Here is a 26,036-nt window from a genome sequence, read left to right as displayed (position 1 = left end):
TTTTTTTACAGGTTTTTTTTTTTTTTTGGCTGGGGCTGGGTTTGAACCCCGCACCTCCGGCATATGGGGCCAGTGCCCTACTCCTTTGAGCCACAGGTGCGCCCAGTAATGTTTATTTTATAAATCTGAAACCTATGTTATCTGGTATGAGAACGGCTATACTAGTTTCCTTTATCGGTTTGCATTTACATGGAATATTGTTTTCTATCCCTTTACCTTGAATATGAATGAATCTTTATGGAATAGATGCATTTCCAGAGATAACAGATAATTGGCTTTTTTTTTTTTCCTGAGACAGTCTTGCTCTGTCACCCAGGCTAGAATGCCATGGCCTCACCCTAGGTCACAGCAAACTCAAACTCTTGAGCTTAAGCAATCTTCCTGTGTCAGCCTTCTGAGTAGCTGGGACGAGGCATCCACCATAATGCCTAGCTAACTTTTCTACTTTTAGTAGAGATAGGGTCTTGCTGTTCCTAAAGCTGTTCTTGAACTCCTGAGCTCAAGGGATCCTCCTGCCTCTGCTTCCCAGAGTGGTAGGATTATTGGTGTGAGCCACCACATCCAGCCTGGCTTGTATTTTTTATCCATTCAGCCAAACTGTGTCTCTTGAGAGGGGAATTCAATCCCTTCACATTAATTGTTTTTTTAAGACAGAGTTTCATTATGTCACCCTCAGTAGAGTGCTGTGGCAGCACAGCTCACACTCTTGGGCTTAAGCAATTCTCTTGCCTCAGCCTCCCAAATAGCTGGGACTACAGGCACCTGCCCCAACACCTGGGTATTTTTTGTTGCAGTTGTCATTATTGTTTAGTTGGCCCCGGGGCCAGGTTCAAACCCACCAGCTTCAGTTGTATGTGGCTGGTGCCATAACCACTGTGCTACTAGCGCTGAGCTCATTCACATTTATTGAGAGAATTGATTAAGTGGGATGAATTTCTGTTCATCCTGTTGAGTAGAACTTAACTGTTATATTTTGGCTTTTGAGCCATTGTAATATTTGGGCTCTGAACTTTAGCATTTCCATGGTTTTACATTGGTGGATGTCTGTTGTGCTGATCAGTGTAATGCAAAACTGAATTATTTCCTGTGCAGCAGGTCTGGTCTTGACAAATTCCCTTAGTGTTTGCTTGTCTGAGAAAGTCTTTATTTCTCTCTCATATAAGAAACTTAGTTTTGCAGGATACAGAATTCTAAACTGGCCATTATTCTGCTTGTGAAGACTGAATTAGGACCCCAGTTGTTTTTGGTTTATAAGGCCTGCAGCTGATCTGACCGGTTTTCCTTTATAAGTTATCTCATGCTTTCTCCTTATGGTTCATAGGAGTTACTCTTTCCAATTAACTTTGACCAGTCTGATAACTACATGTCCTGGTGATTGCCTCTTGGTGATGAATCTCCCAGAAGTCCAGTACTCTCTCTAGCAAGACCTAAGAAATTTTCCTCAAGTAATTTGAGTTTTCCAGCCCTTGTGCATTTTCTTTTTTACTCTCCGGGATGCCTATGGTAGGCCTCTTTACATAATCCCATATTCTTATAGACTTTATTGGTTCCTCTTCTTTTTCTTTTTCTCTCTTTTTTATTTATTTATTTTTTTGAGACGGAATCTAAAGCTATCACCCTGGGTAGAGTGCTGTGATGTCATAGCTCACAGCAACCTCTAACTCTTGGGCTTACGTGATCCTCTTGCCTCAGTTTTTCTATGTTTAGTAGAGGCAGGGTCTCGTTCTTGGTCAGGCTGGTCTTGAACTCGTAAGCTCAAGCAGTCTACCTGCCTTGGCCTGCCAGAGTGCTAGGATTAAAGGCATGAGCCACCGCGCCCATCCTGTCTTATTTTCCTGTTCTTTCTCTTTGATTAACTTGTTTAATTCAAAGGTGTTGTCTAGTTTTGTGATTCTTTATTCTGCTTGATCTAGCCTATTCTTAAGGTTTTCCACTGTGTTTTATATATCTTTGAATGAATTTTTCATTTCCTGAAACTCTTCTTGATTTTTAAAAATAACTTGATTTATTTAGTGAATTTTTCATTCATTCCCTGTATTGTTTTTGTGATTTCTTCGTGTTGCGTTTCTATATTATTTTGCATTTCATTGAGCTTCTTTGTAATCCATATTCAAAATTCTTCCTCCGTCATTTGAATTTTTTTTTTTTTTTTTTTGTAGAGACAGAGTCTCACTTTACTGCCCTCGGGTAGAGTGCCGTGGCATCACACGGCTCACAGCAACCTCTAACTCTTGGGCTTACGCGATTCTCTTGCCTCAGCCTCTCGAGCAGCTGGGACTACAGGCGCCCACCACAACGCCCGGCTATTTTTTTGTTGCAGTTTGGCCGGGGCTGGGTTTGAACCCGCCACCCTCGGCATATGGGGCCGGCGCCCTACTCACTGAGCCACAGGCGCCGCCCCATCATTTGAATATTCTTATTTTGATTGATTTCCATTGGTATGGGGTTATTGCTTTCTTTAAGGGTGTCCCTCACTCTGGTTTTTCATGTTTCTGGAGATCTTTACGGATTCCTTCTCATCTAGAGCAGTTTTTGCTTCTTATTTTTGGTTCTTTTGTTTAGGTCATGTTTTTTCCCTATCTTGGAATGGTTTCTTCACACTCATGCACTGATCATCTCTGTAGATCTCTGTGTAGCTCTCTCTTTACCAGTACTCTGCTCTGAGAATTCTAACCACCTGGGCCTCCCTGAATTCTCAACTCGGCCCCCTCAAGTCAGGGAGACTGCTGGGCTTAGTTAAGGATTTCTCTTCCCTGCGTTGCAGTCTGGAAACTCTTTTGAGGCAGTAAGTTGGGATAATCATAGGCCTCACTTCATTTGTTTTGGTTTTGTCAGGGGAAAAGTATTACTTCCTGTCCATTGGCCGACCATTGTTTGATATATTTTGTGTGTTTGTGTGCGTGTATGTGTGTATTTAGTTGCATAAAATAGTAGGATAAATCTAATTCTTGATTTGGATACTTATTTTTTTGAAAATGTTAGTTTTTTTTGTTGAGAGAGTGGTCATTTAGGAAATATCTTTAGTCCACACGACATTTACCTTAGGTGTTTATATCCAACTTTCATGTTACCTACATTCCTTTTCTTTATTAATCCTTGGTTTTCCCCCCAAGGTTCCAATATTGAAAAATCGGTAAAAGACCTCCAGCGCTGTACAGTGTCTCTTGCACGGTATCGAGTTGTAGTTAAAGAAGAGATGGATGCTTCCATTAAGAAAATGAAACAAGCTTTTGCTGAATTACAGAGCTGGTAAGTTGCATTTGATACCAGTAGCATAAAAATGACCCTTTATGAAGATGGTCAGTCATTCACAAAGTTCTTTTGTTTCCAACCCCTCACTACTCTATATAGTGGGGAAAGACTTAAAAATTCTATGGTGTATTTAGCTTTCTGCTTTATTCTGCTTTTAGTGACATGTGGGAATGAGTGATACATAGAAATCACAATGTTCTAGAAATGGGCCTGAGGTTAGTATCGTTTAGCAAGGGACAAATAATTATAGAGTAGATCATACTCTCTTATTTTAAGGTCTGTTAACAGGAGTCTGTAACAAATGGCTTGATGTTTTTGAACAAAATTATAAAGTAGGAAAGATCCATCTTTGCCTTCTTCTATACTTCTTATTTATTTATTTATTTATTTTTATTTTTTTTGGAGACAGAGTCTCACTTTATCACCCTTGGTAGAGTGCTATGACATCACAGCTCACAGCAACCTCCAACTCCTGGGTTTAGGCGATTCTCTTGCCTCAGCCTCCCCAATAGTTGGGACTACAGGTGCCTGCCTCAACGCCCGGCTATTTTTTTTGTTGCAGTTTGGCCAGGACTGGGTTTGAACCCACCACCATCTGTATATGGGACTGGCGCCCTGTTCACTGAGCCACGGGTGCCGCCCCTTCCATACTTCTTAATACATCCCACCCCAATGTTCTCTTCTGTTCCTTATTATTAACTATTGATTCATTTTTAATTTTATATTTTCAAACTGTGTTCTATACAATACTTCTTAAAATATATTAATATATGTTTTGGGGTTGGGAGAAATGGCTTTGGTGGTTAAAGAGATATGGAAATACTTGTATTTTACTGCTGGCCTTGGTGCTTTTTCAATGCTAATGTGCATTGCTGTTTATCAAATATATTTGATGATAGAATTGTTTTGGGGAGAGGAATGTATTTATCTTAGTCCATTTTGCATTGCTATAACAGAATACTTGACGCTAAATTTAATGGACAGAGATTTATTTCTTACAGCTCTGGAGACTGGGAATTCCAAGGTCAAGGGGCCCATATCTGGTGAGCGCCTTCTTGATGTGTCATCTCATGACATGAGACAAAGGGCCAAGAGAGGGCAAATGAGAGACCACCAGAGAAGGCCAAACTCACTTTTATAATGAACCTTCTCACATGATAACAACATTAATTCATTCTTGGGGGCAGAGCCCTCACGACTAATCACCTCTTAAATGTCTTATCTTTAAAAACCATTACATTGGGGATTAAGTTTCCAACTCATGAACTTTGAGAAACACACTCAAACCATAGCAGTATTTTAATGTTCCCTTGAACACTGAAGCTGTTTTAACTATTAGATTTTAAGGTGTTAACTAAAATTTAAGCCATAACTTTTTTCTGGGGGTTATTTATATTTTATTTTTATTTTATTTTATTTATTTGGTTTTTATTATTGGGGATTCATTGAGGGTACAAGAAACCAGGTTACACCGATTGCATTTGTTAGGTAAAGACCCTCTTACAATCGTGTATTGCCCCCAAAAGGTGTGGTACACACCAAGACCCCATCCCCTCACTCCTTCCTTCTCTCTGCTCTTGTTATTTATATTTTAAAGGGATTTTTTTGAAACAGAAAAAGACTTAAAGACTAAATTAAAATTATGAGAAGACAAGGAGTTAGGTTGATGTTTTGAGATTCACTCTACTTATTTGTAAGAACTGCCTAGAGCTGAGATAGGGAGGACTTGTTCATGAATAGGGAAACTCTACACCACTCTTCCTCACAACCATCTGTTGTTTTCTTGTTGTCTTTAGGTCATACCCAGCTGTGTCTCTGTGCACAAACTTAGTCTGTCACTTTGTGCCACATCAAACCAGAGATAAAGGGGAGTACGGGTCCCCTCAGTCCACATGGTCTCTAGAATTGAAGGAGTGAATCAATGAAGCTGAATTAAGTAATACCTCCAAAAGTTAAATCACGACCAAAAAGTACTTTTAGGATAGAAAATTCATCTAGTAGTCTACCTATATGTGGTCTTGAATCCCAAGTTCACCTTTCAGTTTTTATAGCTAAGAACTTAATATCATGTCTTCTGTTTTTTGTTTTTGTTTTTTAATAAGACAGAGTCTCACTTTATCACCCTCAGTAGAGTCCTATGGTATCACAGCTCACAGCACCTCCAACTCCTGGGCTTAGGTGATTCTCTTGCCTCAGCCTGTCCAGTACCTGGGACTACAGCACCTACCACGACGCCTGACAATTTTTGTTGTTGTTGTTGTTGTTGTTGCAGCAGTTTGGCCGGACCGGGTTTGAACCCGCCACCCTCGGTATATGGGGCCAGCACCCTTTTTGTTTGGTTTTTGTTAGAACAAATCAGCAAAATAAAATTCTGGTTTATTGTTGGACAACATTGTTTCACACGTACATCAAACAGGTCAAAAATAAATAAATAAATATACAACAACTTCATAGACAAAAAGGGGGAAAGGCGACCTGTAGAAGACTGAAACTGGACCCACACCTTTCACCATTAACTAAGATAGACTCTCACTGGATTAAAGATTTAAACTTAAGTCATGAAACTATAAAAATTCTAGAAGAAAGTGCAGGGAAAACTTTTGAAGAAATCGGCCTGGGCGAATATTTTATGAGGAGGACCCCCCTGGGCAATTGAAGTAGCATCAAAAATATACCACTGGGACCTGATCAAACTAAAAAGCTTCTACACAGCCAAGAACACAGTAAGTAAAGCAAGCAGACAGCCCTCAGAATGGGAGAAGATATTTGCAGGTTATGTCTCCGACAAAGGTTTAATAACCAGACTCCACAGGAACTCAAACGTATTAGCAAGAAAAGAACAAGTGATCCCATCTCAGGGTGGGCAAGGGACTTGAAGAGAAACTTCTCTGAAGAAGACAGGTGCATTGCCTACAGATGTATGAAAAAATACTCATCACCCTTAATCATCAGAGAAATGCAGATCAAAACTACTTCGAGATATCATCTAACTCCAGTAAGATTAACCCATATCATGAAAGCCCAAAACCAGAGATGTTGGCGTGGATGTGGAGAAAAGGGAACACTTCTACACTGCTGGTGGGAATGCAAACTTCTATGTTCCTTTTGGAAAGATGTTTGGAGAACACTTACAGATCTAAAATTGGCCTGCCATTCGATCCTACAATTCTTCTACTAGGTATATATCCAGAAGACCAAAAATCACACTATAACAAAGATATTTGTACCAGAATATTTATTGCAGCCCAATTCATAATTGCTAAGTCATGGAAGAAGCCCAAGTGCCTATTAACCCACAAATGGATCAATAAATTGTGGTATATGTACACCATGGAATATTATGCAGCCTTAAAGAAAGGTGAATACTTTACCTCTTTCATATTTACGTGAATGGAGCTGGAACATATTCTTCTTAGCAAAGTATCTCAAGAATGGAAGAAAAAGTATCCAGTGTACTCAGCCCTACTATGAAACTAATTTATAGCTTACATATGAGAGCTATAACCCAATTATAGCCCAAGAATATGGGGAGAGAGGGGGGAGGATGGATGAAGGGAGGGTAATTGGCAGGACCACACCTATGGTGCATCTTACAAGGGTACATGTGAAGCTTACTAAATGTAGAATATAAATGTCTTAACAAAATAACTAAGAAAATGCCATGAAGGCTATGTTAAGCAGTTTGATGAAAATATTTCAAATTGTATATAAAACCAGTGCATTGTACCCCATGACTGCATACACAGCTATGATTTAATTTAAAAAGGGGGGAGGGGGAGAAACCTTTTATCATTGACATTTTTGACCATTTCATACAAACCAACTACTTATAGTACAGCTAAGTACATACACAAAAAAAGTTACTGGAATGCTCAGAATAAGATTGTTTTTTGGGTTTTTTGCCTTTTTTTTTTTTTTTGAGACAGAGCCTCAAGCTGTGGCCCTGGGTAGAGTGCCCGTGGCATCACTGCTCACAGCAACCTCCAACTCCTGGGCTTAAGCAATTCTCTTGCCTCAACCTCCCAAGTATCTGGGACCACCGGTGCCCACCACAGTGCCTGGCTATTTTTTGGTTGTAGTTGTCATTGTTTGGCAGGCCTGGGCTGGATTCAAACCTACCAGCTCTGGTGTATGTAGCTGGTGCCTTAGGCGCTTGAGCTACAGGTGCTGAGCCATGTTTTTGCTTTTTTTACAAGGCTTTTTTCTGCTTTGAGATTATAATGAACATGATCACACCACAAGTAAAGTCAGAGTCAGAAGTAGGACAGAAAATGTTCTGAGGCTGATTTGGTCATCCAAGATCATTAAAGATGGCTGACCCCTATGTACAAAAATATAAAATGTAAATAAAAAATACAAACAAATTTCCTTTTTAAAGTACTTTTAAGAATAAAAGCAGGGCCTTGGAAGTTTTGGTTCTTTTTTCCTCCCCTGTTGCAAATTCTCGTGGTTTTGGTTGGGTAGTAAAGAGTGGAATATGTCGCTGTGGCTTTTTTTTTTTTTTTTTATAAGTTTCACTTTTCCTTTTCTGCTGTCTGATCCTCCTCATCGGTCTTCTGCTTCTTGGTATCAACATAATCCTTTTCAGCTGCCCATTTGCCCGTGGTGGCCTCAACTTCCTCTTCTTCACCATTACCTTCTTCTTCTTCCTCCCCACCTTCTTCCTCTTCTTCATCTGCCTCATTGTCAGCCTCCTGCTCCCTGTTTTCCTCATTAGCGTTCCCAGTAGCAGAGGTGTCTCTTCCACTCTCTGCCTTGTCCACATCTTCCTTCTTCTCCTTTTAGTCCTTAGTGGTGATCTTAGAGGTGGTATCCACCGCTGTGTCTGACATGATGGGGCACATCAGTGATCCTATGCGGGGGATGGGAAAAAACGTGAGAGTTTGAGGACTCTGGCCATAAAGTTACCAGAGTCAACCGTGGCAGAGATGGTTGCGATGAGAAGGAAGCCAGACCCAGGAACAATGCTAAGATGGCCTTTTAGAGCCGTCAGTGGGGCATGTCTTTTGTTTTTCTTAACATACATTTTTAATCCTACCAGATTACTCATTATCTCACAACTTAACATTTACATTTCCTCTTCCATATATTAGTTAATGGCACTTTCTCAGCCTGATACACTCTCCTGTATCTCTCTGTTTATCTAAATCCAGCCAATTCTCCAAAATTCCCCCCTAAATTTTCCTGGAAATTTTTCTAAGTAACTTATTTCTCCTTTTTCTGAACCTGTGGGAGAAAGCAACTTGCCATTTGTACTACATTCTTTTTTTTTTTCATTGTGCCTCTGAGTTATAATTCAGACTGTATCTTTACATACTGGGCTTAAAAGACTCATTGGCTGGGCGGTGCCTGTGGCTCAGTGAATAGGGTTCCGGCCCTATATACTGAGGGTGGCGGGTTCAAACGTAGCCCTGGCCAAACTGCAACAAAAAAAATAGCTTGGTGTTGTAGTGGGCGCCTGTGGTCCCAGCTACTCAGGAGGCTGAGGCAAGAGAATCACCTAAGCCCAAGAGTTGGAGGTTGCTATGAGGTGTGATGCCACGGCACTCTACTGAGGGTGACAAAGTGAGACTCGGTCTCTACCAAAAAAAAAAAAAAACTCATGGCTTTGGTTTTAGTATTGCACTTCTTAAAGTGTACTACATTCTTGTCTATCAGATATTGTTGGCTCATTTGGAAAATAAAGAGCTAAGTGTAGGTCATCATAATTTTACCTTGATAAGCCTCTGGTCTCCATGGTTGTTTAGCTTACTGATTATTTAACCACAGAATCTGATTCCATTCAGAACAAGCCTGAACCAGGAAGCACAGTTCCTGGAAAGAGATTTGTGAGTTCCTGCTGACTTGGAAGCCAGCCAGGAGGAGCCTCCTTCAATAAATGACAAATGAAATGGTTTCCTGCCTAGGAACTGTGTATTTAGGATTGATTAGCAGGTGTAACAACCAGGTCAATTTAACCTGAAGAAAGAGATTACTTGCCCTTTCCTGCTGGTATAAAGCCCTTGTCTTTGTCTGATTGGGTTTATAAACTACCTTATTCCAATGTTCTTTGTAGTTTCTACTTTAAGACATAATTGACAGGTGAGCTAACTCCATATGGCACCAAACCAGAGTTTGGAGTTAATGTCACGTTTGGAAGGCATTTTTGGGTTGGTTATAGTATAAAAGAAATGCAAAGGGTTCTAATAGATTTCCAGCAGTAAGATTACGTTACCCCTGACAGGGCACTAGGGAAATTATACGGATAATTCTTTTGACTTTAATGATGCCAAATAGAAACTGACACACATAGGAAGGTAAAATCAGAAGCCTTCCAATATAAAAGACTTGAAGTTTGTTCTTATTGATGATTTAGTAATAATTATCTCTAGATTGAAGTTTACTTTTTTTGTGAAGTATTAATATTTTTCTGCATCATATTGTTGGAGCTGTTAGTTGACTTGAGTTTAAGGCTATTAATGAGGCAGGATGTGGAATGGAACCTGAAACTGGAAAGCTTTTTATACAACATTTTTTTTTTTTGGAGACAGTTTCACTATGTCTCCCTCAGTAGAGTGCTGTGGCGTCATAGCTGACTGCAACCTCAAACTCTGGGCTTAAGTGATTCTCTTGCCTCAGCCTCCCAAGTAGCTGCAGGCACCCACCACAACACCTGGGTATTTTTTTGTTGTTGTCATTGTTTAGCTTGCCCAGGCCAGGTTCAAATCCGCCAGCCCTGGCTAGCGCCCTAGCTGCTGAGCTACAAGTGCTGAGCATTTTTAAAACATTTTTTTATGAAAAATGCCAACAGGCTACATACTCAGCTTCCCTTTTAAACAGAATGGTTTCCATTTTATGCCAATCAATAGATATTTATTAAAACGAGGAAAGGGTAAGAGAAAGACTATCAAGAAATTTGAGATTATACAACACATAAGGTCATGTAAATGTGTAATTAAAATTTTGAAAGTTTTCCTGATATATCATTGCTCTTAGAAAAGTTATGTCCTTTTATTTGAGCTTGTTTACTGATGTTAAAACAAGCTATCAGTAGAATTACCAAAGGCTTTTAAGTCCTTAAATTTAAAGTCCATATAGATGCTGAAGTCTTAGGAATCATTTTGTAAGCCAAAGTATCTCCAGAAATATTTAGAAAGCATAGAGGTAGAAGAATGCTAATATAATACTATATTATCAAAAATGTTTACAGCACTATAGTTGTAAATGATTCAATTTTTTAATGTTTAATATGTTGATGTCTTATTTCTACTTGTACTTGATTCCATCGTTCTTGATGGTCTTTGATTTAAAATTCAACTCCTTAACCACCTATGAAAATAATTACAGGTTAAGTATCTCTTGTATGAAATACTTGGGACCAGAAGAATTTCACATTTTTTTGGATTTTGGAGTATTTGCAAAAACCATTTGAGCATCTCTTGATTTGAAAACCTGAAATGTCACATTTCCTATTAGCATCATGTTGGCTCTCAAGAATCTTCAAATTTTGGAGTACTTTGGATTTGGGGGTCAGAGATGCTTAACCTGTATTAACATGAAGAATGCCACTGAACAAGTTCAGTTACATTATCTGATTTATTTATTCTGATTTATTTCCCACAAAGTAAGGTATTTTAAATTGTTTTACTGAAAAAGGATTTATGTTTTAGGTTAAACAGTTAATCTCACATGGCTTCATAAATTGTAGACCTAATATTTGAATCTGTGTATTCTGACCCAGTAACTGATACTGTCCATCCCATATCTCATTGATGACTCCTCACTAGAGCTTGGGAATGCTAGAGACTATTGGTACATGTCACATAGACAGACAGTTTCTGACTTGCAGTGATTCAACTTACAATTTTTTTTACTTTGTAATAGTGCAAAAATGATACACATTCATAGAAATCATACTTTTGAGTACTCATACAATCATTCTGTTTTTCAGTTTCAGTATGATATTCAATAAATTATATTACATGAGATAGCCAACATTTTATTATGAAATAGGTTTTGTGTTAGATGTTTTTTGCCCAACTATAGGCTAATGTAAGTATTCTGAGCGTGTTGAAGGTAGGCTAGGCTCTAAGTTACAGTGTTCAATAGGTGAGGTTTATTAAATGCGTTTTCAACTTAGACTATTTTGAGTTTACTATGGGTTTGTTGGCATGTAACTACCTCATAAGTCAAGGAACATCTGTATTATTTCCTTCACAGCTTAAAGGCTAGGTATATAGCAAGTTCCAGAGAAATCTCAACATAGGAGAATTTAGTTACTAAGGAACTTAGCATTATGGAACAGGTATAGAATAAATGGAGAGGACTTGGAGTTTTTGATTGATTCTATGAAAGTATTTTTTAAATTCAATAAAGTAAAGCTATAAGAAAAGATACTGTATATGAATATTTAATGTTCTTTTGATTTTATAACTCAGAAGGCCATAAATCATTATTCTCCAGTCACAACTTGGGAGTACCTCATGATTCTTCAGGTCAGATCTTTTTTTTTTTTTTTTTTTGTAGAGACAGAGTCTCACTTTATGGCCCTTGGTAGAGTGCCGTGGCCTCACACAGCTCACAGCAACCTCCAACTCCTGGGCTTAAGCGATTCTCTTGCCTCAGCCTCCCGAGTAGCTGGGACTACAGGTGCCCGCCACAACGCCCAGCTATTTTTTGGTTGCAGTTTGGCCGGGGCCGGGTTTGAACCCGCCACCCTCCGTATATGGGGCCGGCGCCTTACCGACTGAGCCACAGGTGCCACCCCAGGTCAGATCTTAATAGTGGGAAAAGTGTTGAGGTGAAGGGCAAAGTCACTTTTGCATAGGGTTAATTAGAAAAGATTTCTTGGAGAAAATGAATCATTCTCAAGCTGTGGGGAAAAGCCTGGAATTTACGCTGGCAGAATAGGAGATAGAAGCGAAGGCATAGAAGGGATATGGAGGGACTGTACACAGTCTAGCTGAGCAACTGAAAGTAGAAAGGGATGAAGTCAAACTGAGGCAGAATAAGAGCATTTAATAGGTCTGAATTTTGTGGGGTTTTTTTTTTTTTAAGATTTCATCAGTCCCTCTTATTTTTACTCTATTACCTATGATAATAATAGTTTTTTAAAAAAATAGAATAAAAGACATATAATTCTACCACCGTAACATGTAATTTTTTTTCTTTCTTTTGGAGACAGAGTCTTGCTTTGTCTCTAGGATAGACTGTAGTGGCATCATCAAAGATCACCACAAACTCACACTCCTGGGCTCAAGTGATCCTCCTGCCTCAGGCTTAAAGAGTAGCTGGGACTACAGGTGTACACCATCATGTCCAGATAATTTTCTATTTTTTTGTAGAGACAGGGGTCTGGCCTCAAGTGATCCTCCCGCCTGAGCCTCCCAGAGTGCTAGGATTATGTTTGCCACCATGCCCAGCCAATGTAATTTTTCTATTTCCCTTGTGTTACTTATCTATATTGATAGACATTCTTTTTTTTTTTTTTTTTTTTTTTTTTTTTGGTTTTTGGCCGGGGCTGGGCTTGAACCCGCCACCTCCGGCATATGGGTCCGGCGCCCTACTCCTTGAGCCACAGGCGCCACCTTGATAGACATTCTTAATACTTATAATCCTAGCAACAGTGGAATTTTTAATGTGTCCTTTTCACTTAAAATTATCTTTCATTCATCTCTTTGTAACTGCCTACACTGTGCCTACCTTCTGTTAGTATGTGTATCTATTTACCTATTTCTAGGCCAAGGCTGGGCACAGTGATCCATGCCTGTAATCTTTTTTTTTTTTTTTTTTTTCTGAGACAGAGCCTCAGGCTGTCCCCCTGGGTAGAGTGCTATGGCATAACGGCTCACAGCAACCTCCAACTCCTGGGCTCAAGCATTCTCCTGCCTCCGCCTCCCAAGTAGCTGGGACTACAGGCACCCACCACAGCGCCCGGCTATTTTTTGGTTGCAGCCTTCATTGTTGTTTGGTGGCCTGGACTGGATGTGAACCCATGTGGCTGGCGCCTTAAGCCACTTGAGCCACAGGCGCTGAGCCCCATGCCCGTAATCTGAGCACTGTGGGAGGCCAAGGCAGGTGGATTGCTTGAGTTCAGAAATTCGAGACCAGCCTGAGCAAGAGCAAGACCCTGTCTCTCTAAAATAGCCAGGTGTTGTGGTTAGCACCTATAGTCCCACCTACTTGGGCAAGAGGATCTCTTGGGCCTAAGAGTTTAAGGTTCCTGTGAGCTATGACACCACGGCACTCTCCCAGGGGGCAAAAAAGTAGACTCTGGCTCAAAAAAAACTAGCTCAGGCACAGTGGCTCATGCCTGTAATCCTAGCACTCTGGTAGGCCAAGATGAGATGATCACTTGAGTCCAAGAGTTTGACCAGCCTGGGCAACATAGCAAGAACCTATCTTACACTGAATTTAAAATTAACCAGGCATGATGGTGTACACCTATAGTCTTAGCTCCTCGGGAGGCTGAGGTGGGAAGAACACTTGAGTTCAGTCATGCCAATACACTCCAACCTGGGTGACAGAGCCAGACCTTGTTTCTAAAAACAAAAACAAGCTAGTTCTTTTAGTTCGGTTGTGCCCCAGTTGCATGGCTCAGTATGATCTGGTTCTGGCTCCCTAGTTGGTGGTTTTTGTTTTGTTTTGAACCCAAACGAGTGTGCTGTACTCCCAACAAGGCCAGTGCTAAGAGTACAGAGTTATGCAAAACACATGAAGCGTTATTAATTCCCTGGTAACAAAACTATTGGAAATTCTCTTTTATGTTCGTTTTATATGGAAAGAAGAAAGTGTCTTCAAAGAAAAAAAGGGTTTGTATTTGCTTTGACTGAATTTCTGCCTTGATTGGCTGATGGAATTAAAATAAATAGATTTCAGATTTTGCGCAATTAAAATCAATTGCAAATGTTTTCTAAAAACATTATTTAGTGGTTTAGAGTATTATCCCCTGAAATAATTGGCTGTGGAATTGCCAGAGTTGTGTTTCCATTTTAATATTATATTTCTAATGCAACCACCATAAACAAATGATAAGTAACAATTTTTGGGTACCAAGAGGTTTCTAAAGGCAAGAGCTAGACTCAATAGCTGCATGTTAAATACCTGTGTATTAATTAAAGAGCTTGCTTCAAACGATGAGTATACAAGATGTAAATAGTAATACTACAGGAATAGCTATTCTGAGCAACTAAATTATGCAAAAGTTCTAGCATAAGTTGAGTAAATGTGACAATGGTAAGAAGTTCTGACAAGGAAAGAAGGAAATGTAGAACATTTAATTACCAGTCTTTTTCCTTTCCAGTAAGTGACCAGTCATCTCAAACCATCTTTCATAATTAAAGAAAGGACATGGAAATTCCTAACACTGAAGAATGTCCCAGCTTAAAAAGGCCTAGTGTCTTTCCAAATAGGGTCCCAGGAATATTTAGCTGAATATCATTAGCATTTTCCAAATCCAGTGTACCAGATGCTTGTTACAGCATATTCCATTCAGGAAAGTCTTGAGAGAAGCGTAGTACCCTGAGGCATTGGAGTAAGCTAGGTAACAGAAATTTGGAAAAAACCTTTCATCAGTCCCTTCATTGTTTGCAGTTACGGCATCTAAAAACTGTTATCTCATACCACTGTTACTTTTGAGTCTCTTGGCCACAGATAACTTTCTGTACATAGTGGGACTACTATTCAGCTCAGGAATAAATGGAAAACTTTGGCTTAAGTTTCTTTGTTAGAAAGTTGTATTATGGTAAATTGGGCGGCGCCTGTGGCTCAACGGGTAGGGCGCCGGTCCCATATGCCGGAGGTGGTGGGTTCAAGCCCAGCCCCGGCCAAAAAAAAAAAAAAAAGAAAGTTGTATTATGGTAAATCATTGTTTTTCATTATTAAAAAAACCTGACCTACTTTCCACTTTTGAACTTTTCCCACCTACTGTTTATTTTGTAATACATACAATCTCCCTAACTTTTTATTATGAAAACTGTCAAATATACAGAAAAGTTGGAAAGATATTACAGTGATCAATATATTTGCTGTGTGTTTGTATTTTGGGAGAACTATTTGGAAGTTGCAGACATAATTTATCACCCCTAGATACTTTAGCACATATGACCTGCAAATAGGTAATTTTCCTATTCAGCCATAATGTCATTATATGGTGTACTTAGTTTTTATTACATTTCAACATTTATTCATTTTTATATTTTTTTGAGACAGAGTCTCTGTCTCCCTTGGAAGAGTGCTGTGCCGTCACAGCTCACAGCAACCTCCAACTCCTGGGCTTAAGCAATTCTTTTGCCTCAGCCTCCTGAGTAGCTGGGACTACAGGCACCCACCAGAACGCCTGGCTATTTTTTTGTTGCAGTTTGACTGGGGCCAGGTTCGAACGCGCCACCTTCGGTATATGGGGCCAGCACCCTATCCACTGAGCACAGGCACCACCCTCATTTTTATATTTTAAAGATTGGTCCCTTTTCTCTGAGAAAACAAGCCCAACAGCCTCAATTAACTAGTAGGTTCTTCTGTTTAATGCTGGGGTGACATCACAGTACCTTTCATTAGATTTTATCAATAAATAGCAACGTGACAACAAATAAAAATGCTGTATTTCATTGGGGGGGTTGGCATGAAAATATAAGCTACTTTTTTTAAATGAAGGCTTATATGATGGTCCATATCCTGTCTAGGATGCTAGTCATTCTCAAGGGGAGGGGGGCATTGCTGTCACGGTGTACTAGCTCATATTGCCACAAACAGTCTGATTGTGTTGATATATAGCTTTCTTTCCTTGCTAAAAGTGCCATGCGATAATCTAGTTTTCGTAGTAAAGATCGTAAGCTGCAAAAAGCTTACTTGTTTGCTGAAGTCTTCTAATAAATATTTTACAAGCTTTGTCAGAGACAAAGAATTAGTCATCTGGTGGAAACAGCGTCTGCATCTTAAGGTGATGTGGCAACAGAAGATAGGTAATGTCAAACCACAGCCCTCGCAGCTCCTATCTCAGTTGTGCTTTTGTTTTGCCTTTTAGGTATTCCAAAGGCTGCTAGAGTTCTTGGAGCAAAATATTGCCAAGGTTTGGGAAATGTTTTTTTTTTTTTTTCTTTTTTTTTTTTTGAGACAGAGCCTCAAGCTGTCACCCTGGGTACAGTGCTGTGGCATCACAGCTCACAGCAACCTCCAACTTCTGGGCTCAAGTGATTCTCCTGCCTCTGCCTCCCAAGTAGCTGAGACTACAGGCACCTGCCACAATGCCCAGCTATTTTTCGGTTGCAGCCATCATTGTTGTTTGGCATGCCGGGCTGGATTCGAACCCACCAGCTCAGGTGTATGTGGCTGGCGCCTTAGCTGCTTGAGCCGTAGGCGCTGAGCCTGGGAAATGTTTTCTTAGCAAAATATGGCTACCTCACAACAGTTGTATCTTCTTTCCAGTCTGGTACTTTTGGATTAATACGACAACCAAATTTGTTTAGTTATAAATCTGTTTATCAACATGCATAATGAGGTGGCGCTTGTGGCTCGGTGAGTAGGGTGCCGGCTCCATAAATCGAGGGTGGTGGGTTCATACCCGGCCCCCACCAAACTGCAACAAAAAATAGCTGGGCGTTGTGGCGGGCACCTGTAGTCCCATCTACTCGGGAGGCTGAGGCAAGAGAATCATCTGAGCCCAAGAGCTGGAGGTTGCTGTGAGCTGTGACGCCCCCATACTCTACGGAGGGCAACAAAGTGAGACTGTCTCAAAAAAAAAAACAAAAAAAAACATGCATAATGATTATCAAACCTATGTTCTCTGGAATTTGCCCTATAAAGGAATTTGCTCCTTGAGTAAATGATTCTTCCTTATACATTTTTGTATATCTCACACTATAGTCTCTGTATTAACAACTTTGTGCTAACATAACTACATATGGAGCTGAATTGAATTAGTGTGTGTGCACATGTGATTGCTTTCACAATCAGAAACAAGAGTGGATCTTTTATTTACCCTGTAGTTATATTCCCTTCCGAAGGAGAAATGAGAATGAACGAATTTGAAAAGAGTTGGAACGCTTCGGTTTTTACGTGCGTTTAAAATTTTAGGTGTTTTCCTTTGTCACCACTAAACCAAACTGATATGGCAAGGAAAATTCTTTGTATTCAGAGGTTGGATACTAGGGTAACCTACTGTGTCCTTAAACATTAAAGTCTTTGGGCTCTTTTATAAGGACATAGAAAAGTTTATGTGTCTCCAAACCATATACATTTGCAGTGGAAAATTTTCTAATGGCTCGTTAATGTTCTTTTTCTGTATAAAAGCCTACCAGAAACCTTAAATTCCATCCTTTACTACTAAATATTACTCAGAAGTCAGCACCCTATATGTCTGTCTCTTGACCACTCTACATTCTATGTACTTGGGGCCAGTGGACTTGGCAACGGTGGTCAGCTGTTAAAGATATACAAGTCCTAATTATAGCTAAATTTACTATACCCAAACAAGGATATTGTTAGGTAAAAATTCATTAGAAGCAAAGCTGTTATAGACCAAAATATAAAAAGTATGTGAGTGCATTTGTGGAAATAATTTCCACAAATACTCTTGCTTTAGCACAATGTACTTAGAAACAAGTTTTATAACTTGCTACTGCCATCTACTGGTTCTCAACTCTTAGCCTTACAGTAATTGGTCAATTATAATAAATAGAAATAAAGGGGAATGGGTTCTATTTATTTTATTGGAAATGGCTAAAATATTCTTCACTGAGTAAGATAGCAGAATTTCCATGTGGTCCATACAGTATTATCTTGTAGTATGTATTATGCTTTTAGTGAACAGACTCACGTGTCCTCCTCCATTATCAGTAATGTGCTATTTCTGTGTCTCATCAAACCTTTTTTTTTCCTTTGTCATTTCTGCTTAGTTTAATGGATCGAGAAGTGGCATTGCTTGCTGAAATGGACAAAGTGAAAGCTGAAGCAAGTAAGATGATTACCTTTAATTAAAGTGATTACCTATATAAATAGTAGGTACCTGCCTCCCAACCCTCATCACAAAAGCTTAATATAAATGCCACAAAAAGAGTTTATGTACAGTATTTAAACAATCTTGAACAGTTCATATGCACTTGTATATGAATATTTAAGGTGAAATAACTTTATACAAGCATATTTTTTTTTCCTTGAGACAGAGTCTTATTTTGCTGCCCTCAGTAGAGTGCCATGGTGCCACAGTCACAGCAACCTTAAACTCTTGGGCTTAAGCGATCCTCTTGCCTCAACCTCTCAAGTAACTGGGACTATAGGCGCCCACATAACACCTGGCTTTTTGTTTGTTTGTTTTTTGTTTAGCAGGCCTGGGCCAGGTTGAAACCCACCAGCTGGGGAGCATATGGCTGGCACCCTAACCACAGAGCTATAGGCACCCAGCCTTTTTTTTTTTTTTGAGACAGAGTCCCGACCTATTGCTCTGGGTAAAGTGCTATAACATCATACTCACAGGCACCTCCAACTCTTGGGCTCAAGCAATCCTCTTGTCTCAGTTTTTCTATTTATCTTATTTTATTTTATTTTTCTTTTTTTGAGACAGAGCCTCAAGCTGTCACCCTGGGTAGAGTGCCATGGCTTCACAGCTCACAGCAATCTCAAACTCCTGAGCTTAAGCGATTCTCTTGCCCCAGCCTCCCAAATTAGCTGGGATTACAGGCGCCTGCCTCAACGCCCAGCTATTTTTTTTTTTTTTTTGGTTGTAGTTGTTGTTGTTTGGCAGGCCCAGGCTGGATTCGAACCTGCCAGCTCTGGTATATGTGGCTGGTGTCATAGCTGCTTGAGCTACATGTGCCAAGCCAGTTTTTCTATTTTTAGTAGAGACAGGATCTTGCTTTTGCTTAGGCTAGTCTCAAACTCGTGAGCTCAAGTAATCCACCCGCCTTGGCCTCCTAGAGTGCTAGGATTACAGGTGTGTGCCACCTCGCCCAGCCTACAGGCCTATTTTTAAAAGATTTCTAAAGTTTAATATTGCCAATGTGGAGTTCAGTGTCTGAGAGACTGCATTATGATATCTGCCACCAGGGTTTTGTTTTGGGTTTTTTTTCCTCTGATGATTAAGTAATTCCATTGGGTTTTTTTTTTCTTACTTGGAAAAAAAACTTTCAGCATAATCAGAGAAAACTTGATCAGGTTGCTTATAATTGTGTATATACATTCCTATCGTCATTTATCTCAGAACTTAACTTTGTTTCTCAGTTTGTAAAACAGTCTTCACTTAGTGTCTGTTATCAATGGGTAAGCAGAAAACTCAGTGAATTGAGGGTTCAGGATACCATATCTAGGATTCTTTGAAAGCTGACTAAAATAGATTCTGAAGGAATAGAGTCTAACTTGGGTAATTTGTGGGGTTTTGTGTAAAAGAGCCAGATTTCTTTCTTTTTTTTTTTTTTTTTGTAGAGACAGAGTCTCACTGTACCGCCCTCAGGTAGAGTGCCATGACATCACACGGCTCACAGCAACCTCTAACTCTTGGGCTTACACGATTCTCTTACCTCAGCCTCCCGAGCAGCTGGGACTACAGGCGCCCGCCACAAAGCCCGGCTATTTTTTTGTTGCAATTTGGCCGGGGCTGGGTTTGAACCCGCCACCCTCAGCGTATGGGGCCAGCACTCTACTCACTGAGCCACAAGCGCCGCCCAAGAGCCAGATTTCTGTTAACTGTTAGGTTAAGGATGCACAACCACATGAAAAGTAGGGATCGTCAACTGTAACACGTGCAATAGCATTGATTTGGGGCATATCATTGGCAGGTTCTACCTTCATGCATTGAATGCCAGATTTATAATTAGGAAGGTTGTTTCTTTTAACCCACCCTCAAACTGGTAAGAATAGAAATGCTGGGCTAGGTCGAGATGATGACTCACAGTTAAATCATTTGTGTATGTGGTCACAGGCCAGAGGAGGCAGCTTTGAAGCAGTGAGCTGAGTACAGTTTGGGTCCATTTTAACTTTAAATGTTGAGAATGTAGCAAGATGCCGTCCCAACTGTTTACCAGAAGTAGATGAGATGTCGTTTATATTGAGCAGTATATCTTGGAATTTCTAAATTTGACAGCCCACATTCTTACTCTGTGTATTCTCTTTTTTAGATGAAGGTTTAGATAAACTAAAGCCAGTAAGAGAAGAAGGTGCTTTTCTTTTTTTTTTTTTCTTTCTCCTCCCCAGACAGAGTCTTAAGCTGTTGCCCTGGATAGAGTGCTATGGCATTACAGCTCACAGCAACCTCCAACTCTTGGGCTGAAGTGATTCTTTTGCCTCAACCTCCCAAGTAGCTGGGATTACAGGCACCCACCGCAACACCAAGCTATTTTTTGGTTGTAGTTGTCATTGTTTGGCAGGCCCAGGCTGGATTTGAACCCACCAGCTCCTTAGCCACTTGAGCTACAGGCGCCAAGCCAAGAAGAAGGTAATTTTTAAAATACATTTTTTAATCCTAGCACTTGGGAGGCTTAGATGAGTAGATTGCCTGAGCTTGCAGGTTCAAGACCAGCCTGAGCCAGAGCGAGACCTTATCTTTAAAAACACCTGTGGCAGGGCGGCGCCTGTGGCTCAGTGAGTAGGGCGCTGGCCCCATATGCCGAGGGTGGTGGGTTCAAACCCAGCCCCGGCCAAACTGCAGCCAAAAAATAGCCGGGCGTTGTGGCGGGCGCCTGTAGTCCCAGCTACTCCGGAGGCTGAGGCAAGAGAATCGCTTAAGCCCAGGAGTTGGAGGTTGCTGTGAGCCGTGTGACGCCACGGCACTCTACCCGAGGGCGGTACAGTGAGACTCTGTCTCTACAAAAAAAAAAAAAAAAACACCTGTGGCAGGTGCCTGTTGTCCCAGCTACTTGGTAGGCTGAGGCAAAAGAATTGCTTAAGCCCACTAGTTTGAGGTTGCTATGAGCTATGATGCCACAGCACTTTACTAAGGGTGACAAAGTTCTGTCTCAAAAATAAATAAATAAAATATCTTTTATAGAAAATTTCAAATATAGGGGCTAATATTATATAAGAAACCCTTATTACCCAGCTTCAACCAATTCATGGCCAATTTTTTTTTTTTTTTTTACCAAATTCAAGACTACGGAATCTAATTAATATATATTTCATCAGTTTTATATACATACATATCTGTATTTCCTTTCTCCCTGAAAATCCTAGTTCTCAACACAATGTGATTACTATTTACCAATACTATCAAGAAGGTGGGTTTTTTTCTTTTTTACACATTATAGTTTTATTAAATAACTTACGTGTTCATAGGTCACAGTTCAGAGTTTTTTCACATATATTCATGTATGATCTTTACATCAACCCTATAAGGTATGTTTGTTTTTCAATTGTTTTTTTTTTTTTCATTTCGTAAATGAAGAAACACATTCTTTGGAACAAATATCACTTGTTTGGCTGGGCATGGTGGCTCACACTTGTAATCCTAGCACTCTGGAAGGCCAAGGCACGTGGATTACTTGAGCTCACGAGTTTGAGACCAGCCTAAGCAAAAGCAAGACCCCGTCTCTACTAAAAATAGAAAAACTGAGGCAAGAGGATCGCTTGAGCCCAAAGAGTTGGAGGTTCCTGTGAGCTATGATGTCATAGCACTTTACCCAGGGCAACAGCTTAAGACTCCATCTCAAAAAAAAGGCTCGGCTCCCATAGCACAGTGGTTACCTCGCTGGCCACATACACTAAGGGTAAAGGGTTTGAACCTGGCCCGGGCCAGCTAAACAACAATGACAACTGCAACAAAAAAATAGCCAGGCATTGTGGCAGGCACCTGTAGTGCCAGCTACTTGAGAAGTTGATATAAGAGAATTGCTTAAGCCCAAGAGTTTGAGGTTGCTGTGAGCTATGATGCCACAGCACACTACTGAGGGTAACATAGTTTTTTTTTTTTTTTTTTGTCAGAGAAAAAACAACAACAACAAATATCATTTGTCTAATGCTGTCTAATTAGGTCCTCTGAGTTATCTGACATGTGTAGAACTTTTTATTCATTACATTTTCTCCATCTCGAGATCCATAAGACTCCTATAAAAAGCTTTCCTGTAAATCCTGCCTTGTGAGTACTGGTTATAGCTCAGTGGCAGACTGTGTTCACATGACCATTTCATCCATAGCAAAGCCAGGAAACAGAGATTTTTACCTGAGCGTGTTGGTACCCCAAATCACTGGACTTCTGATAGGTAGGAAGAAAAGGAGAGTGGATATTTGGTCAACTAACAGTCTTCGCTATAGTCTTCCTATCTCTCTTTTTTCTAAGATGAGAACAAACTTACCCTCTTCTCAATGGCAACCCCTCAAAAGTCTCATCTAGTTAGCATTTTCGGCTGAAAGGCCAAGACTTCTAAATAATTTCAGATCTTCCGTTGGGTCTGGAAATGGTGTGTTGTGGTCTGGGTGTCATAAACTAAAAGAAAAGTTAAATGCCCCATCTGCCAATATTATATAATTAGAGAAAAAAGAAAATAATTATAGTCAAAATTCCCACTTAGAAAAGTAGCAACCAAATCTTGCTGGACAGAAATAGTGGAGTGGTAGAGAAGGTTGCTCTTATAACTTATCTTACAGCCTTAGTTCTGCTTTTTGGGAGGATTTCTTTTGCTCATTATCCATTGTAGCTCCTGTCTCTCTTCTCCAGGAGATTTTTGTTATCTATTATACACCATGGTTATATGTGAGTCAGATATCAGGGAGCATGCCAAAGCAGGTGCCATAACAATCTAATAGCCATCATTAAAGTACTTGGTAAATAATTGTGGCACAGTAGAAGAATAGGTGGCTGTTAAACTGAAAGAAAGTGATCCACATGTATTAATAAATGAATTTCAAGGGCGGTGCCTGTGGCTCAGTGGGTAGGGGGCTGGCCCCATATACCAAGAGTGGCGGGTTTGAACCTAGCCCCAGCCAGCTAAAACAGCAGTGACAATTGCAACAAAAAATTGTGCCAGGCACTCTACCGAGGGTGACAAAGTGAGACTCTTTCTCTAAATAATAAAATAAAATAAAAATAAATGAATTTCAAGATATATTAAGTAAAAAAGGTACAGTAAAGTAAGGGCTATGTGTGTGATATACTTCCCTTTGTGAGGAAGGAAGTACAAGGAGAGAGAGACATGTTGTAAATACATAGATAATATCTGGGAGTATACGTGAGAAATACTGTGATCAACAGTGATTTCCTCTGGAAAGAAGACCACAAATTCAGAAGTTTAAGGGTTTTACTTTTTGTTTTATACCCATTTATTCTAGATGAAATCTTTACCAATGGCTTATTTCTGGTTATTTTATTTATTATTTTTTTGAAGACAGTCTCACTTTGTTGTCCTTGGTAGATTGCCATGGTGGCACAGCTCACGGCAACTTCAAACTCTTGGGCTCAAGTGATTCTCTTGCCTCAGCCTCCCAAGTAGCTGGGAGTACAGGCGCCCAGCTATTTTTTAGAGATGAGGTCTCACTCTGGCTCAGGCTGGTCTTGAACTGTGAGCTCAGACAATCCACTCACTCGCCTTGGCCTCCCAAGTGCTGTAATCCCAAGGGATTACAGGCATGAACCACTGTAACCGGCCCCATATTTCTGTTTTAATTTATATACTTTTCTTTCTTTCTTTCTATCTATCTTTCTTTCTTTCTTTCTTTTCTTTCTTTCTCTCTCTCTCTCTTTCTCTCTCTCTTTCTTTCTCTCTCTCTCTCTCCCCCCCTTCTTTCTTTCTTTCTTTTTTTTTTTTAGGAAAGACTCTCACTGTGTTGCCCCAGACTAAAGTGCTATGGTATCATAGCTCACAGTAACATATGCTTCTTAGTAAAAAAAAAAAAAAAAATTGACTGAAAATGAGAATGACAAATGATATATTAGTCTTTGTGATTCATAAAAAATACTTACCATTTAACTCCAGAAGGTGGAAATTAGATCTTTGATATTTTCATTTTCTGGATAGGTGGGCAGCTAAGGCTTTGGCTATCCCAACACATACTGAAAGGCTCGTACTTGCAGTTCTTCTTTATCCTATTTAGCAGTAGAACAAGATTCATACTTGCTTTTTCTCTACAGTGGAAATTTTGCTAAGCCGACAAAAGAAAGCTGAACTTCTAAAGAAGATGACTGATGTGGCTGTTCGAATGTCAGAGGAGCAACTGGTTGAGCTCAGAGCTGATATCAAGGTAAAACCCCTTCTCCTTTCTGCCTTTCTTCTTAACCTCAGGGGCTAAAGTAATAAATCTCTGTAATTCATGGCCATATCTAATATACTGAACTCATGACTCTTCCCTTCCCCAGCCTAGCCCTCTTCCAGGTCCCTTTCCATTAAGTGGTACTGTCATCTATCCTGTTGTCCAATCTGGAAACCCTAGGAAATTTCTCCATTTCCCACATGAAATCTATCAGCAGACCTTGTCCATCTGACCTCCTACTAAATTTCAAATCTGATCTTATTCCTTCATCTCTACCACCACTGTCATGATCACCATCAGCTACTGCCGTCTCTTATGTGGACCCGTGTAATGGTCTCTGAACTGATTCTGTGCATCATTTTGCCACTGCCTTGTCCTCCCCACCATTTCATATCTGTTCCTCACACTATAGAAGTCTGCTCCAAACTTTCCATTGCTTTTATTTTTTATTTATTTTTATTTTTTTGTTTTTGTTTTTCTTCGGTTATTGGCCTGGGCCGGGTTTGAACCCGCCATCTTCAGTATATGGGGCCAGCGCCCTACTCCTTGAGCCACAGGCGCTGCCCCTTACTTTGTTGTTGTTGTTTTGTTTTCTTATTTATTTATTTATTTATTTTGGGCTAAGCAAGTGAAACATTGGGAGAGGAGAGGGAACAATCCATTGATTTTAGGATATATGTTCTAGTCCTCAACCTGGATTGTAGGCCTGCATGGTCTGACTCTGCCATCACCCTTCAGTCACTCCGTAACTCCCCTTGTCCTCTGTCTTCCAGCTGAATTTGTTTTTCCTCTCCACAGACATATCCTCCTCCTTCCTGCTAGCGGCCACTGTGTGTGCTTTCATCTGTCCAAAACACTGCAGTGGTGCTAACGTAGCTCAGTGCAGCCTTGACCTCTTGGTTTAAGCAATCCCTCTGCTTCAGGCTTCTCAGTAGCTGGGACTACAGGCATGTGCCACCACACCCAGCTAATTTTTAGTACATTTTTCTAACAGGATCTTGCTCTATCATCCATATTATTCTCAAACTCCTACCCTCAAGCAATCCTCCTGTTACAGCCTCCCAAAGTGCTAGAATTATAGATGTGAGGCACCATGCCTATAATGTGATAAATCACTCTTTAATCTTTTTTCTTTCTTTTTTTTTTTTTTTTTTAGACAGTGTCTCACTTTGTCACCCCTGGTAGAGTGCCCAGGTATCATAGCTCACAGCAACCTTGAACTCTTGGGCTCAAGTGATTCTCTTGCCTCAGCATCCCAAGTAGCTGGGACTACAGGTGCCTGCCACAACACCCAGCCATTTTTGTTGTTGTTGTCGTTGCAGTTGTTATTGTTTTTTTAGCTGGCCCAGACCGGGTTCAAACCCATCAGCCTCAGTGTATGTGGCTAGTGCCATACCCACTGAGCTACGGACATTGCCCTCTTTAGTCATTTTTCACCTACTCATCCTTCTTACTTCTCTGACATCATATCCCCTTATTCTGTGCTTTCAGAACACGGTTATAATTTTATGTGCATTTGATTAGTATCTTTCTACAAGATTGTGAATTTCACAATGGCAGGAGCTTCTGTATCCCTACTGTCTAACACAGTGCCTTGGCACATAATAGGTCTTCAGTAAATAGTAGTTGGTTGGTCAGTT

At 40.2% G+C, this 26,036-nt stretch overlaps 1 protein-coding gene and 1 pseudogene across 2 annotated transcripts in view; one reads left to right on the top strand and one right to left on the bottom strand.

Annotated features, from left to right (window-relative positions):
- Positions 1–26,036, top strand: part of SPATS2 (spermatogenesis associated serine rich 2) — a 132,068-nt gene that overhangs the window by 98,417 nt on the left and 7,615 nt on the right. For both annotated transcript variants that reach the window (XM_053554106.1, XM_053554105.1), the window contains exons 7-9: positions 3,114–3,249; positions 18,123–18,181; positions 24,278–24,387. In XM_053554106.1, coding sequence (XP_053410081.1) covers positions 3,114–3,249; positions 18,123–18,181; positions 24,278–24,387 — 305 coding nt within the window. The remainder of the gene's footprint in view (positions 1–3,113; positions 3,250–18,122; positions 18,182–24,277; positions 24,388–26,036) is intronic.
- Positions 7,452–8,430, bottom strand: LOC128560736 (prothymosin alpha-like; annotated as a pseudogene).

Source organism: Nycticebus coucang, chromosome 12 (genome assembly GCF_027406575.1).
Source record: "Nycticebus coucang isolate mNycCou1 chromosome 12, mNycCou1.pri, whole genome shotgun sequence".
Taxonomy (NCBI): Eukaryota; Metazoa; Chordata; class Mammalia; order Primates; family Lorisidae; genus Nycticebus; species Nycticebus coucang.
Note: the sequence above shows the minus strand (reverse complement) of the source record. Positions and strands in the feature narration are given on the sequence as shown.